Here is a 15188-nt window from a genome sequence, read left to right on the forward strand (position 1 = left end):
GTGCTTTCACGGATGCTTCAGTAGCTCTACGTGTTAGTGAGCCTATGGAGGCAGAGTGGGGAAGCATTTTAGACCCAGTCTGGCTTCACTGCTACTGACCACTGTTGACTCACAACCGTCCTGAATCGTGGGCAAATGGGAATACTTGTTCCCGAACCCAGATAGACACCAAAAAAAAAAACCGTCCTGAATCCCTGGAAGAAATTGGAACTTATAAAACTGGTATGTTTTTTAAATTATTTCATTTTAAAAAATTAAATTTTATTAAACTTTTTGACGGTTTTGGCCCCATATTAATATAAATAATGTAATCTTTTTTTTTTTTTAGTTAAAATGGAAGCAGATATGGTAATTCAACTACTATCAATCCTTTTAGAAAATGAAGTAGAAACGTTTAATAATGACTCAATGCAAGAAACGACAAACAGACAATTGAAAGAAATTAATTTAGCTGGAAAAATATCTGCTTATTCAAAGGTAGGCATCATAAGTAACGAGGATTACGAGAAGTTTATACACAATTTGCGTATAACTGCTAGTGAATTCCGCTTAGCTATAGATTCAGCAGATAAGAATATTATCGAAACAGACTTGCGAAGGTTAGGCAATAACAATTTTGTTTTTATAAATGTTTTTGAAATCCTGGTGAAGGTTGCTAGTGCCAGACAGTGGAATTAGCCTAAAAAATGTGCCTGTCCTTTATAATATAAAATGTGGAAAAAAATTATTGTCAGTCCCTTTTTTGAATGTATAATACATTAATACTAATATGAAATTTTTTTTTCAGTGTAGAAAGAATAATGCAAATGAATAGTCTACCAGGTAAGATATATTTTTTTAATTTTGTCTTCGACACATAATGTGGTTATTTATTTACTTTTTTTGTTTTTGTAGCAGAAGGACCAGGAAATGATCAAGGTCAATAGAGTCAGTATCTTTTTCTAATCGTGACTACTCGTTCTTTTCTTTTGTAAAAATTATTTAAGATTAAGGATTGGGATTTCTCCTATTGGTACTCCAAAAATTACGCGAGCGCCTCTAACGGCTAAAATATGAAGCTCTTTAAGTAAGACAACTCCTGGATTCTGTTTACATTTCAGCATCATTTGAAGATTTAAATTATTAACGTATAATTATTCAATATACAACATCTACTTATGCTTTCAATAATTGACGTAATGAATATGTCAAAAGGATATATTAGACCTATGCGTGAAGGAGAAGAGCTGTATAAAAGTGGAATGATCATATCTGTAGGGAAAAAAGAAAAGAATGGAGCTTTGGTTCAAATCCAGGCTTTGGTTCTCCGTACTTCGGGCCTACAAAGTAAAGATCCTGCAACTGTAAAAATATGGATTGATACCTATGAAGAATATGGAGCAAGGATACTGCAAAATGAGGAAAACTTCAGAAATTACTGTAATTGCCCTGCTGGTAACTCCCAGAAATGCAAGCATATAATGGCTGTAATGCTCTATTTAACTAAGTATGTCCAATTCTTCCCTTCAACAATAATAAGTAATTTACTTTTTATTAATTTTATTCTCTTATATATAGCTGTTATGAAAGTGAGCTTGATGATTTGAGCTGCACAGATATTGAGCAACAATGGGGATTTTTAAAAACTTCTACTTTAAAAGACTACAAAGCAAAGCAACTATCTGAGTTATGTCATGTCAAAAAGCAGAATGATATTTATATTAATAATATACCAAAAGTAACCACAGAAATGCGAGAAAAGTGGAGACAAAAATTAATGAACTGTAAGCACAGTGTATAATGTTTCTGTTTACCGAGGAAAAACGTGGCCTCTGGAATTGCTTCAATTATTTACCATAATTGCTGCAACGATAGTAATATAATATAAAAGTGTGTTTTGTTATTTTCTATTGTATAGGCTGTCCACTTGGAGAGTATTCTATATTTATGAGCTGTATACGTATGGGACAAAACTTAGAAGCCTGTGTAGATGAAACAAATCTTCAAGAATTACAGCATCAACAGTTAATTAGAAGACTTTTAACTTATCGCAGTTGGCGTATCCTTGGTGAAATTAGAAACATGACATTTGAAAAATTGCAAACATTACAGCCTGAACTAATTGAATTTTACCACAAGCATGTTGTCGTTACATTGGATCAAAGTGTAAATATATCTACCGTAAAGCAGGGAACTCTAGAATGGCACCGTGCCAGAAATATTAGACAAACGTCTACGAAAGCCAGATCTCAGTTCACGTATTATTTTAATAAAAAAGCTAATTGGGATGCCAGATACATGGAGGTTTTCCATAGCAATTGGCAAGGCAATATACACACTTGTAGGGGCTTAGAAGATGAGATATCATGCAGACTTAAATTTAAAGAGAGAAATATGTGTGATGTATTAGAATCTGGTCTTTTGGTTCGTCCTGAAGTACCTTGGCTTGCATGCAGTCTGGATGGAACAATGTTGGATGAAACTTGTAATTTTATCAGGAATATTGAGATAAAATCTTTTAAAAAAGGCACTAAACTTACCGCAATAGAACTTATTGAAATGGAAGTAATCCCTACTTTAGATCAAAATGGCAACATAAAAAGAAATACTCAGCATTATGCTCAAATGCAATTAGGCATGCTAATTTCAGGACTTGACAAAACTGAGTATTGTATTTATTCTCGTGTTAGTGAAAATTATATAAGTACTACCGTTTCTTTTAATGAGGAATATACTTTGTATCTTTGCTCTGTATTGGTAAATGTTTATTTTGATCAATTTTTGCCAAGAATGATGTTATCTCATAACAATAATAATAAAATATAACTTATAACTATTTTTTATTATTTCATAAAATATCTTTATTACAACTTATTACATAAATTTGTCAATATTAATCACAGGAGGACCTAAGTTTGTTAAACTACAAACGATTATAAGTATATCTTCAACATAAGGCATCAATGTCCATGATATTGGTCCGCGCAGAAATTCATACTGTCTTAATCTTTGGATCACTCGCTCTACATGAACTCTTGCTCGCGCAATCTCAGCATTTTGGATACAGTCTTCTTGACTCATTTGTTTCTGTTTTTGTAAAAACGGTGGCCTGATAAGATCTAAATACAGCTAGAATATAAAAACAGTAGTAAATTTTAACAAATAATTAAACATCAGTAAATAATTAGAATTACTCACATTCATACATTCATTTTCTATTCTGTAACCTTTATCCACCATGATACCATCTTTACAATCCATTTTAAAAAGGATTGAACTATCATTTACGATATGCTTGTCCGTTGCTCTTCCACCATAAGGTACACTAATTTCAGTTATGAGTCCTGAAGGTGTTATACCAATGTTAAATTTAACAGTATAGGTCTTTTTATATTGAGAGTAAGTTAAAACCCTGCATTTTAGACATTTAGACTGTTCAATAGGGATCTCAGCACAGTCCATAATAATCCTTGTATGTTTAAAATTTTTAAATGACATTGGTAAATTATTTCTAATAAGTTCTTGGTCAGGAAACGGAATCATAACTTTTAGAACTTCAGCAAGTATAGGACACATGTTTCTAAAATAGTTTGCACATGTTTGACTATTTACATCAAACAGAATACTTAATCCTGCAAATGCCATATTTTGTTTAATTTTAACCATAGTCAAAATTACTCTATCTTTCACAAATAATATCATTTTGTTTGTCGTTGTTTCAGTTATTAAATCTTCAACACAAGAGACAATGGTATCTAGAAGTTCTATAGAGTGAATTCCAGTGAAAGTGAAGAGCTTCGTTTTATTATTAAGAAGATTACTTAAATTAGAACACTTTACTGGTTGAACAATTCTTTCTGTGAATTTTGGAAGAAAATTAACCTGTGTACATTTCTGTGTTGCAACATTGTCATATAAAAAGTCTGCAAGTTCAATATTGTCTTGAGGTCTACATTCTCTATGATCAGCTAGATTCACTTGAACCCCAGTGCTTAAAATTGATTTAAGCTTCACTAAAGTAATATTTGTGCTTTCTTTATTTATATTCATGTCAGAGACAGTTAATTTATCAACTCTAGCTTTTTCTGAATTTAAATTTGATATTTTCCTGCATTGAAAAAAATGAAATATATTTATAAAAAATTTTAATTGAAAGTAAAAAATTTATATAAATACATATATATACCTGCTTTCTCTATTCTCTGCCCTTCTACTACGTGCTAATTTCTCTTCTTTTTTAATAGGCTGCTCAGAAATTTCATGACTTCTAGCAGGAAGATTCAGACTAGGAATAGCGGTAGGATAAAGCATATGTTTTATAGTATCTTAAAAAAAATAAAATAAACTATCTAAGCATGTGAAATATGTATTTGGAATATTAGTAAAAAATATATATTTGTACTTACTAACAGTGGTTGGAAAATAGTCTGATGGAAGGAAATGATGGGAACAAACCCGCATTGTATTACTTGCCGGCTTGCCCATTTTTAAAGCTGTTTCCCACTGAGATCTTCTTCTTTTATCTTTTGGAAATAAATGTAAACTTCCTGCGGTGTCAGCATAATTTGAGCATTGCGGGACACAGCAGTAGTTTGTATTTCGTTTCTTTTTGTCCATAGCTTTTATCACATTTATATGACTACATACTCATGTGCCTTATTTAGAAAGCTTTGCATTTTAATCACTAGAGGCGCCCGCTTGAATCTTTGGATTGCCAATATCCTGAACTTCCTCACTTTCATTTTGTTGCGCTAGAAGAGTGGTCGCAGTTTTTTTTTTTAATCGTTAAGTTTGAAGCAAAATTGCGTCAAAAAGATCGGCATTAGATTTAGAAGAGGAAACTAGGTTAATAGAAGATTATTTCTGTTAAGAAAATACACCAATACTTAGTTTAATCCACCTTTATATATTCCACTTTTAATACATATTATCTTTTATAACAAAATAATTATAAAATACTTGTGTTATTTCTAGTAGCATGCTTCCACTGCGCCACTGCTACGGGAAGAAGAAGAAAAACGGAAAAATTAGCAGCAGTACCACCAGTTACATAAATCCCTAGCTAGTACCACCAACCTATATATGGAAATTTACTATATTTTCACACACCTCCTTAAATTTACATAATTTTATGCAATATTTAACATCTTTCGGAAATTTTCAAACTTAGTTCTACCTAAAGGTTTTGTAAAGAGATCTGCTATATTATATTCCGAGTTAACCTTTACAATATCAATCTCTCCTCTTATATAACTTTCGTTTACAAAATGAAAATGCGTTTCAATGTACTTCGAATTTTTTGTAAAGTTGCCATATTTCCCTATATTAATCGCACCAGAATTGTCCTCAAATATTTTTATAGGTACATTTATCTTGATATTAAAATCTAACAAAATATCTCTTATTAATTTTATTTCGCTAACACATTCAGATAGTGCAACATATTCTGCTGATGTGGACGATTTTGTTACACTTTTTTGTTTTTTTGATTTCCAATATATTGTGTTTCCAAACAATCTTACTATATAACCAGTGGTAGATTTCCGATCATTTATATCGCCAGCCCAGTCGGCATCTACGTAGCAATCTAATATCTCTGAACTAATTCTTTTGCTAATTGTTAACTTCAGGTGCCTTGTTAAAAATAAATATTTTAGGACTCTTAACGCATACTTATAATGTGTATCATCATAACAGTTCTGAAATCTACTTAAGTAATTAATACAAAAACTGATATCAGGTCTTGTTCCTGAACTAATGTATAAGAGAGCTCCAATTAAATTTCTATATTTAATTTTATCATGTAATACTTTCGCTGGTTCTAGTTTTAAGTTCTGTTCCATTGGTGTAGCGTATAATTTTGAATTTATAATGTTATACTTTCTCGCTAAAGAATCAATATAATCACTTTGATCTATAGACATGTTTCCCGTACCATGCTTGTATTGGATATTTATTCCTAAGTATGTTTTGACTTCACCTAAATCTTTCATTTTAAATTTTTCTTTCAACAGATTTTTTATAGCTTTCAAATTTTCTTTATTATCGCAACATATGAGCAAATCATCCACGAACAATATTAAATAGACTTTAATCCCTTTTCTTTCTTTTAGTATATATAGACAACAATCATTCTTACTTCTTATAAATCCTAAATTCATTAAGTAGTTATCAAAGCATTCGTACCATGCTCTAGGGCTTTCCCTAAGTCCATACAAAGCTTTATTTAATTTTAATACTTTGTTAGTACAATTACTATAACCTTCAGGTTGTTTTACATATACCCTTGATTTTATGTAGCCATTTAAGAAGGCTGTTACTACGTCCATTTGCTCTATATATAGATCCTTTTGGCAACACAATGTTAATAAAATTTTTAAAGTTTGTAGTCTTGCAACAGGAGAGTAAACGTCATCTATAACATCATTTTGTTGATAACCTCTTACTACTAACCTAGCTTTATATATATTATCATTTTTCTTAGTGAATACCCATTTTAAATCTAATATCTTTTCTTCGATTGGTCTTTCTACATATGTCCACGTATTATTTTTATTTAAACAATCTATTTCTCTATCCATTGCGTTTACCCACTGTTTTGATTCTTCACTATTAATGGCATCCCTAAAGCACGTTGGATTTTGTGCACTTACATAATTCACATATACTAAATTATTATAGACAAAATTATCATCATTGAATCTAATTGGCTTCTTTGACTGCCTGGAGGATTTTCGCTTTGGTACAGTTGTAGTTTGTTCATCAACGGATTCGTTTAAACTTTCATACTCGTCTTCGCTTTGATTTGCATCTTCATTTTCTGATTCACTTAACCTAACCCTCATGTTACTCCTTAGTTTATCATCTAGCTTTGTATCAATAAAATTGACGCCATCTTCAATTATATCTACGTTCCTGGCTATTACAATTTTTTTATCAATTAAAACTCTATATCCGACATTCTCATACCCTATTAAAATTCCTAAGTCTGCCTTTTTATCCCATTTAGACTTTCGTTTTTCTTCAGGCACTTTTACAAAAACCCTACTTCCATAAATATGCAAATTTTTCATACTTGGTTTTGTACCGAACATAATTTCAAAAGGGGTTTTTTCTTTTTCTACAGAATTTGATATAATACGATTTTTTAAATATGCTGCCGTTTTAACTATTTCCGGCCAGAAACTAACATGTATTTTGGCTTCAGCAAGTAAACATCTTGACATGTCCATAATATCTCTATTATATTTTTCAGCAGTACCATTCAATTCATGTACATAAGGCGGACATGGTTCTAAAGCTATACCTTTATTTCTAATATAATTATAAATATTCTTATTCATATATTCAGTGCCATTGTCACATCTAATTCTTTTAATTTTCTTCCCAATCTTATTTTCAATCAAATTTACGTAATTTACGAAGCATTCATATACTTCATTTTTTGACTTTATAACATGAACCTGAGAAACTTTGCTATAGTCATCAATGAACGTTAAAAAGTATTTTTCCCCATTTACTCCTGTTGTACTATGTGGACCATTTAGATCAGTGTGTATTAATTCAAGAGTTTCTTTTGCTCTTTGTCTATTATTTTCAAAAGGTACTTTATACATTTTATTTTCTATGCAAATGCCACACTTGTAATAATCACTTTCTAATTTAACTGGTAAACCTTCAAGCATGCCCTTCTCACACATTTTACTTAAATAATTAAAATTTACATGACCTAATGTTCTATGTAATTTTTCTTTGAGAGTCATACTACTTTTAATAGATACATTTGTTTCACTATTCAATAATAAGCTTTTTATACGGTATATATTGTTTTCTTTGTAAGCTATTGCTATTATTTCTCCAGTTTTATCATATATTTTTGACTTATCTCCTATAGATACTATTTTATTGTATTTAGTTAATTTACCATAACTTATCAAGTTTTTATCCATCTCTTTTACATAATACACATTTGACATTTTATTCGTTTTCATTTGACCATAAACTTGAAAACTATGAATAATACTACCTATCTTAGTTGCTTTTAAATAACGACCATCGCCAACTTTTACATTTACAGACTCTTTGAGATCAATACATTCATTAAAATATTTATCATTATTGACAATATGGTCCGAACAGCCACTGTCCAATAGCCATTCAATTGATCCTTCGCAGTTATTTACCTCTACGCATGGTTTATTTATTATAGATTTACTTATTAATTCCGCTCTAAATCCACTCATACCATTATCATTGGACTGTTGTTGATAGCTTTGATGACCTTCATATTGCTCATTCCTGTTCCACTGTTGTTGATCCGATCTTCTACCATAAACTTGACTTCTTTCATTATTTCGATTATTATTCCATTGTTTTATTCCTCTTCTTTGTTGATTATGTTGCTGATATTGATGACCACCTCCTCGCTGTTGTAACCCATAGTTCCATGATTTTTCTGTTCTTCCTTCTTGTGTAGTGTTTCGTGATCTGCACTGGGCCTTAAAATGACCATACTTCCCACACTTAAAGCATTTTATATTTTGCTTCTTCTCTACCTTAAATACATTAGAATTGCTTTTACATTCTTCTTCTTTGTTTTTTAATTCATGCATTATAATTTTATTCTTCACATATTCTACGGTCTGCTCAGATTCTTTTAAAATATCTACTAAGTCTCCAATATAACTAAGAGAACTTGGTAGCATTTTGATCATGTAGCTTAGCTTTTCTTTTTCGTTTATATTTGCTCCAGCACTTTTTAATTCATTTATTAATTTTTCAAATTCGGTAAAAAAGGTACTTGATTCATTAAAATCTTTCAGCTTTAATTTCTCCAGCTTATTTCGTAGACATATTTGCAGTGCTGTTGATTCCTTCAAGTACATTGCATCAAATTTTTGTATAATTCCACGAGCAGTTTCCTCATTCTTCACAAATTGTAGTTGGTCGTTTGAAATGCCATTATATATATAATTCATGGCTTTCAAATCCTTTTCCAACCATACATTTTCAGACACTTGTGCATCTCTTTCTCTTTTAATAACCTCATCACACTTTTTTAGCCTTAGAATTATCAAAATTCTTCTTTTCCAGCAGTCATAGTCCTTGCCGTTAAATATTGGAATCCGCAGATCATCCTCCATTTTGAATAACGTTAATTTTCCAAACAAGCTTTCTTAATTTTTTTCAGATACGAAACCACTTTCTGCTACCATGTTAAGAAAATACACCAATACTTAGTTTAATCCACCTTTATATATTCCACTTTTAATACATATTATCTTTTATAACAAAATAATTATAAAATACTTGTGTTATTTCTAGTAGCATGCTTCCACTGCGCCACTGCTACGGGAAGAAGAAGAAAAACGGAAAAATTAGCAGCAGTACCACCAGTTACATAAATCCCTAGCTAGTACCACCAACCTATATATGGAAATTTACTATATTTTCACAATTTCGAGCTAAAAAAGAAATTAAGAAAACTAAATCAAAAATCAAAGAAAGAAACTTCCATAACTCCCTCAAACTCGAAGAGTTTCCGAGTGGAGATGAACGCTCATGAGGAAGAGGTTCAGGAACCTGTTCCTGACGAGTTATTAATAGGTGAGAAAGAATTGCTGGTGTGCAGGGACGAGTGCCCTGACAAATCCAGACGTTTTTTTTCGCTGTCGTGCTAGGACGGGTACCTAGACAAGTACAGTCGTATATTTCTGTTATGTTAAAACATATTGTATTTACATTAATACGGTTGTTTTAATTTGACCAATTGTAGATGCAGAGCAAGAAGTCTTGATACTGGACCCTGAGGGTATCCTAGAAAATCAAGAAAATGAAAACACTGCATTACATACAGAGAATTTTATGCCTATAACAGAAACTGAAGTAGTGGAATTCGATTGCTTGGACGAAGACATTTTAAATTTATTAGGAAAAGATTCTACGAAATCAGGGAAGGTAGAAGCGAAGTTTCATCCTTCTTTGGAGAAACGTTGGTGGTTCTGGCTGGAGTCAGGTCTTCCTAAAGAGGAAAAACTAGAACTCCTAAAGAAGTATGAAAGGCCGATTTTATTTGAAGCTCCTAAGCTTAATAAGGAGATAACATCTCTGATAGGCGAAACAGGCATTAAAAGAGATAACTATTTCTGTGATCAGCAGAATTCGTTGGGTTCAGCCTTAGTGTCGTTGGGCACAACAATAACTTCACTCCTTAATAGTGAGGACCAATTAAATAAGATAGAGTTACTTGAGAGACTAGGAGACACAGGTAAACTCATGTCTAACCTCCAATTTGAATTGACGAAGGTCAGGAAATCCTTTATTACACCAGGTTTAAGCAAAAGCATGAGATCCTTATTTTCAGATAGAAAATCGGGTACCTGGTTATTTGGTCCGAATCTAAGAGAAGACATTAAGGATGCCAAGTCAATGGAGAAGCTAGCTCAAGAAATGAAAGGGTCAATCTATAAGAAACCCTTGCAAGCATCGGGAAATTTAAACTTCAAAGGCCCGTTTGCGAGAAGATTCAATTACAGTCAAACGGGCTGGAGGAACAAGAATTACACCCAACGACATTATTATGCAAAAACGGGAAAATTCCAATCGAAGTCTCCCAACGTGAATCATCAAGTGAAAAAGGACCAATTCAAGAAAACTTAAAAGAAGTGAGTACAAGAGCGGGTCGTTTGAAAAGGTTCTATGAATCATGGAAAACAATTACATTGGATAAATTTGTATTAGACTGTATTAGAGGTTACAAAATTTTATTCAATTGTAAACCAAGTGGTTTTGAAAATAGAATGGAACCAAAGAGATCAGATCAAGATTCTAGGGAAATTGGTTTAGCTATAGAAGCTCTTATAAAAAAAGGTGCAGTAGTACAGTGTAAATTTCAAGCAGGCCAATTCTTATCGTCCTATTTTGTAATACCAAAGGCAAATGGAGGTAGGAGATTTATACTCAACCTCAAAAAACTGAATTCTTTTATAAGTACAAGTCATTTTAAAATGGAAGATATTCGTACCGCAATTAGATTAATTAGAAAAAATTTTTATATGGGACTTTTAGATTTGGAAGATGCTTACTTTCTGGTCCCTGTCCATAAAAACTGTAGAAAATACTTAAGGTTTAAATTTAAAAATATTACTTATGAATTTACTTGCTTGCCTTTTGGTTTATGTACGGCACCATTTGTATTCACAAAGTTAATGAAACCGGTGGTTGCTAGGCTTAGGGCTCAAGGTTTACTATCGGTGGTTTACTTGGATGATTTATTATGTATAGGACAAGATGAAATCTCATGTAAGGAGAATATACATAAAACGGTTATATTGTTGGAATCATTAGGATTTATAATTAACTTTCAAAAGAGTAAACTTTTTCCCTCAAGAGAATGTCAGTTTTTAGGATTTATTATGAATTCAATTGAAATGACGTTGCAATTGCCTGAAAAGAAAAAGGATGTCATTAAGAACACAGTTAGGAGTTTAAGCAGGAAAGAGGTATGTTCAATTAGAGATCTATCACATGTAATAGGCTTGTTGGTAGCGGCTAGTCAAGCAATAAGATATGCTTGGACTTACATTAGAGGTTTAGAAAATTTGAAATACGTGGAATTAGCAAGGAATGGAAGAAATTATGATGCAACAATGACCTTATCAACACAATCGAGAAGAGATTTATTATGGTTTGAAATGAATATTGATTCTGTAAAAAACACAATTGTTAGAGATTGTATTGATTGTGAAATTTATACGGATGCTTCTACTTCAGGTTGGGGAGCGTTATATGGTGATAAACGAATTCATGGCTTTTGGTCAGTAGAAGATTTGAAAAACCATATCAATTTCTTAGAGCTATTGGCAGTTTATAAAGCGCTCAAAACTTTTTCGCCATTATTAAAAAAGAAAAATATTCTACTAAGGGTGGACAATACCACCGCAATAGCGTATATAAACAAAGCAGGAGGTGTAAAGTTTGAACATTTGAATAAACTGGCTAGGGAAATCTGGCAATGGGCAGAAGAAAACGATGCATGGCTTTTAGCATCTTATATTCCTTCCAAGGAAAATAAATCAGCGGATGAATTGTCTAGAATTTCCAATATGGATGTAGAATGGGAACTTGCATCATATTATTTTGATCTAATAATACAGAGGTTCGGTGAACCTGAAATAGATCTATTTGCGTCCCAACTTAATAAAAAATGTGTAAAATATTTTACGTGGCAACAAGAACCAGGGGCATTTACGATAGATGCGTTCACTATGTCCTGGAAGGATATGTATTTATATGCATTTCCCCCGTTTTCCATGGTTCTAAGAACTCTAATGAAAATTATAGAAGAGAAAGCGGAGGGCATTGTAGTGTTACCAAATTGGCAGGGTCAACCCTGGTATCCGCTATTTTTATCCATAAGTATAGAATATATGATATTGGGACCTGATTATGAGATGCTACTATCTCCTTGCAGATCTGTCACTCATCCGTTAGCCCAGAACCTATCACTAATTGTAGCCAGGGTATCAGGCTAGCTTTTCTAAAGGAGAATATTGAGGAAAGCACGGTTAATATTTTGTTAGCCTCGCTAGCAGATGGAACGAAGAAACGTTATGAAGCTAATTTTATTAAATGGAAACATTTTTGCGATAAAACCAATACAAATCCATTTCAACCATCATTGGAAATAGTCTTAAAGTTTTTTACGGAAAAGTTTAAAAATGGGGCATCTTATGGAATGCTAAACATGTATCGGGCGATGATCTCTTTTATATCGAGAGGTGCCTTAACCAATAACAATATAATTTCAAGATTTATGAAGGGTGTATGTAGGTTGAGGCCTCAAAAACCTAAATACGAATATGTTTGGGATGTGTCTCTAGTGTTAGAAGTTTTAGAGAAATGGTTCCCATTAAAAGATTTAATGTTACAGAAGTTATCAGAAAAGACACTCATGTTACTAGCACTGGCTACTGGACATCGAGTTCAGACTTTAGGCGCAATTAAAGTTAGGGATATAAAAATCGGTATCAAGGAGGTAACCATACATGTAACAGGGTTTTTAAAAACCTCGGGTCCTGGCAGGAGTCAACCCTTAATAGTCTTACCATTTTTGACGGATAAGCCAGAGTTATATGTGGCTGGTACGTTAGTACATTATTTAAGTTTAACTAATAGTTTAAGAGAAGGCATAGATAGTCTGTTTATTACGCATAAGAAGCCATTTAGAGGAGCATCGACTCAAACACTTAGCAGATGGCTCAAGACAACATTAACAGCTTGCGGGGTAGATACGTCAGTTTTTAAGGCGCATTCAGTTAGACATGCGTCAACGTCGAAGGCTTTTTCTAAAGGAGTAGATATAGAGTTAATTAGAAAATCGGCAGGATGGACAAAAAGATACCAAGCTTTTCAAAAATTTTACAATAGACCTATTCAAACAGTTGACAATAGTTTTGTTGCTTCAATACTAACATAAATGTTAAATTCAAAAATTATATTATAAAATATATTATATTTTTTGTTTTGTTTGTGTATTCAAGTAGTATGAAGCTTTATTAATAAAGGAAGATTGAAGTCAAAATTTTGCTAAGCTCTTAAAATCTACATTGTAATCTCGAAGTACGAGGCTTGAAATGTAATTGGGTGATCGAACGAGCTTCGCTTCGCGAAGCTCGTTCGATCATAATTATATGAAAGCCTCGTACGAGAAGATTACAACCCACCCTCGGATAAACCCAAATCCCTAGAAAAATAAAAATAGCAAAATTTTTTGTAACTCTGAAAGAAAGTGAGGAAGTTCAGGATTTAGGTAGGTATACGGGTAGTACATACACTACATAAACATCTAGAAGGGCTTCATCTTTGATGTTTTTTGGATCTGAAAATTGCGACATCTAGCGGGAACAAGATGATACTACATTGTAATCTTCTCGTACGAGGCTTTCATATAATTATGATCGAACGAGCTTCGCTTCGCTTCGCGAAGCTCGTTCGATCACCCAACTCTTGGCGTGGCGTCACGTAGAGCTACTGAAGCATCCGTGAAAGCACCCCACTTCTGCCTCCTCGAACGTTGCACGCATACCATTACTGCAGTACGTGCATGTTTCGGTCTCCTTCGTATAGCTCCGGTATATTTCGAGTACGAGAAAGAGAGGTATACTTTTCTCGGACCTCTCTTTCTCGCGCTCCACCTTCGTTCGTTTAGCCAACGAGTCTAAACGAGAGAAGCCGAGCTAGCCGAAGAAAATTATGAAATGTCTTTTTCGCGGCCAGCTATGATAAAAGCTGACCACACGCTAAATGAGAATATAAAGATAAAATATTTATAAACAAACAGCCATTAACTTATTAGATTTTATAATAAATAAGGAAATGCGATGATATTACGTAACATTGGTCAATTTTCTTAAGACTCATATGTAACGTATTATTGTTAAAAATATTTTATTTTCTTAATTTATTATTTAATCTAGTAGGTTAATGGTAATAAAAAAAAAAATTCATGACGAAAAAAAAAAATTAAAAAAGTTTGCATGAATCTGCGGGAATCGAACCCGAGTCCGCGTAAGTAGCAAGCAAGCGCCTTATCATCTGCGCTACGGGACGCACTTGTCAACCAAGAAGCTTAGTGGCCTGTTAGATCGATGGAAGCTTTCTCTATGAAATTCAATTTACAGAATAAAATATCAATTATAATCGTACATATATTTATTTCGCATGTCTTTTCCTAATGAAATAAAATTTTTTTTTGCATATTTCTAATCATTAATGACTTTAACAGCTGTAGCTTCAAAAAGTGACTCCAACATTACGAAGAATATTTTTGATGGCTGTGGAATTAAAAATAAGTAACCCAAGATTTGTATTAGGGATTTAATTTATTATTTCTATTGCAATCAATTTATTTTGAAATAGCTCATATATAGAAGAACGATTTATCGTTCTTCACAAGTAAACGCGCATGAGAGACTGACAGAGATGAGACGATGTAGCCAAACAAAGTATTTATATAACATATATACTGTATTAAAAGGCTATCAGAATATAAAACTTACATATTGAGTAAGTACAACAGAGATAGCCTGTGTTATGCAGCGAACAGGTAAACTAAAGCGTGCGCTAGAGAGAGAGCCCGCTATTTAAAGTGCGAGAAGAAGACAGACTGATAAACACACAACACTCGGTTAAATGCCGCAAAAACCAAA

General features: G+C 32.6%; 2 protein-coding genes across 2 annotated transcripts; one reads left to right on the forward strand and one right to left on the reverse strand.

Annotated features, from left to right (window-relative positions):
• Positions 1-2853: 2853 nt before the first annotated feature.
• Positions 2854-4596, reverse strand: LOC136781465 (uncharacterized). Its single transcript, XM_066740372.1, has 4 exons — positions 4386-4596; positions 4166-4304; positions 3178-4087; positions 2854-3108 (listed from the first exon to the last, which is right to left on the reverse strand). Exons 1-4 carry the CDS (start codon positions 4594-4596, stop codon positions 2854-2856), a joined length of 1515 nt encoding a protein of 504 aa, XP_066596469.1.
• Positions 4597-9530: 4934 nt separating this feature from the next.
• LOC136781466 (uncharacterized) lies at positions 9531-13456 on the forward strand. Its single transcript, XM_066740373.1, has 4 exons — positions 9531-9585; positions 9755-10436; positions 10487-12341; positions 12452-13456. Exons 1-4 carry the CDS (start codon positions 9531-9533, stop codon positions 13454-13456), a joined length of 3597 nt encoding a protein of 1198 aa, XP_066596470.1.
• Positions 13457-15188: the final 1732 nt, after the last annotated feature.

Source organism: Prorops nasuta, unplaced genomic scaffold, assembly GCF_024137725.1.
Source record: "Prorops nasuta isolate Cenicafe-Biocafe unplaced genomic scaffold, Cenicafe_Pnas_1.2 PNAS00022, whole genome shotgun sequence".
NCBI classification, from domain to species: Eukaryota; Metazoa; Arthropoda; class Insecta; order Hymenoptera; family Bethylidae; genus Prorops; species Prorops nasuta.

What these genes read in the sequence shown, in the direction of transcription:
- LOC136781465 (XM_066740372.1), bottom strand. Translation starts at nt 4,596, where the DNA reads ATGGACAAAAAGAAACGAAATACAAACTACTGCTGTGTCCCGCAATGC. An exon ending in CTATTTTCCAACCACTGTTA is followed by an intron (nt 4,305 to 4,385) that starts GTAAGTACAAAT and finishes ATTTTTTTTAAG; the next exon opens with ATACTATAAAACATATGCTT. An exon ending in GCAGAGAATAGAGAAAGCAG is followed by an intron (nt 4,088 to 4,165) that starts GTATATATATGT and finishes TTTTCAATGCAG; the next exon opens with GAAAATATCAAATTTAAATT.
- LOC136781466 (XM_066740373.1), top strand. Translation starts at nt 9,531, where the DNA reads ATGAACGCTCATGAGGAAGAGGTTCAGGAACCTGTTCCTGACGAGTTA. An exon ending in TCCTGACGAGTTATTAATAG is followed by an intron (nt 9,586 to 9,754) that starts GTGAGAAAGAAT and finishes GACCAATTGTAG; the next exon opens with ATGCAGAGCAAGAAGTCTTG. An exon ending in AAGAGAAAGCGGAGGGCATT is followed by an intron (nt 12,342 to 12,451) that starts GTAGTGTTACCA and finishes ATCTCCTTGCAG; the next exon opens with ATCTGTCACTCATCCGTTAG.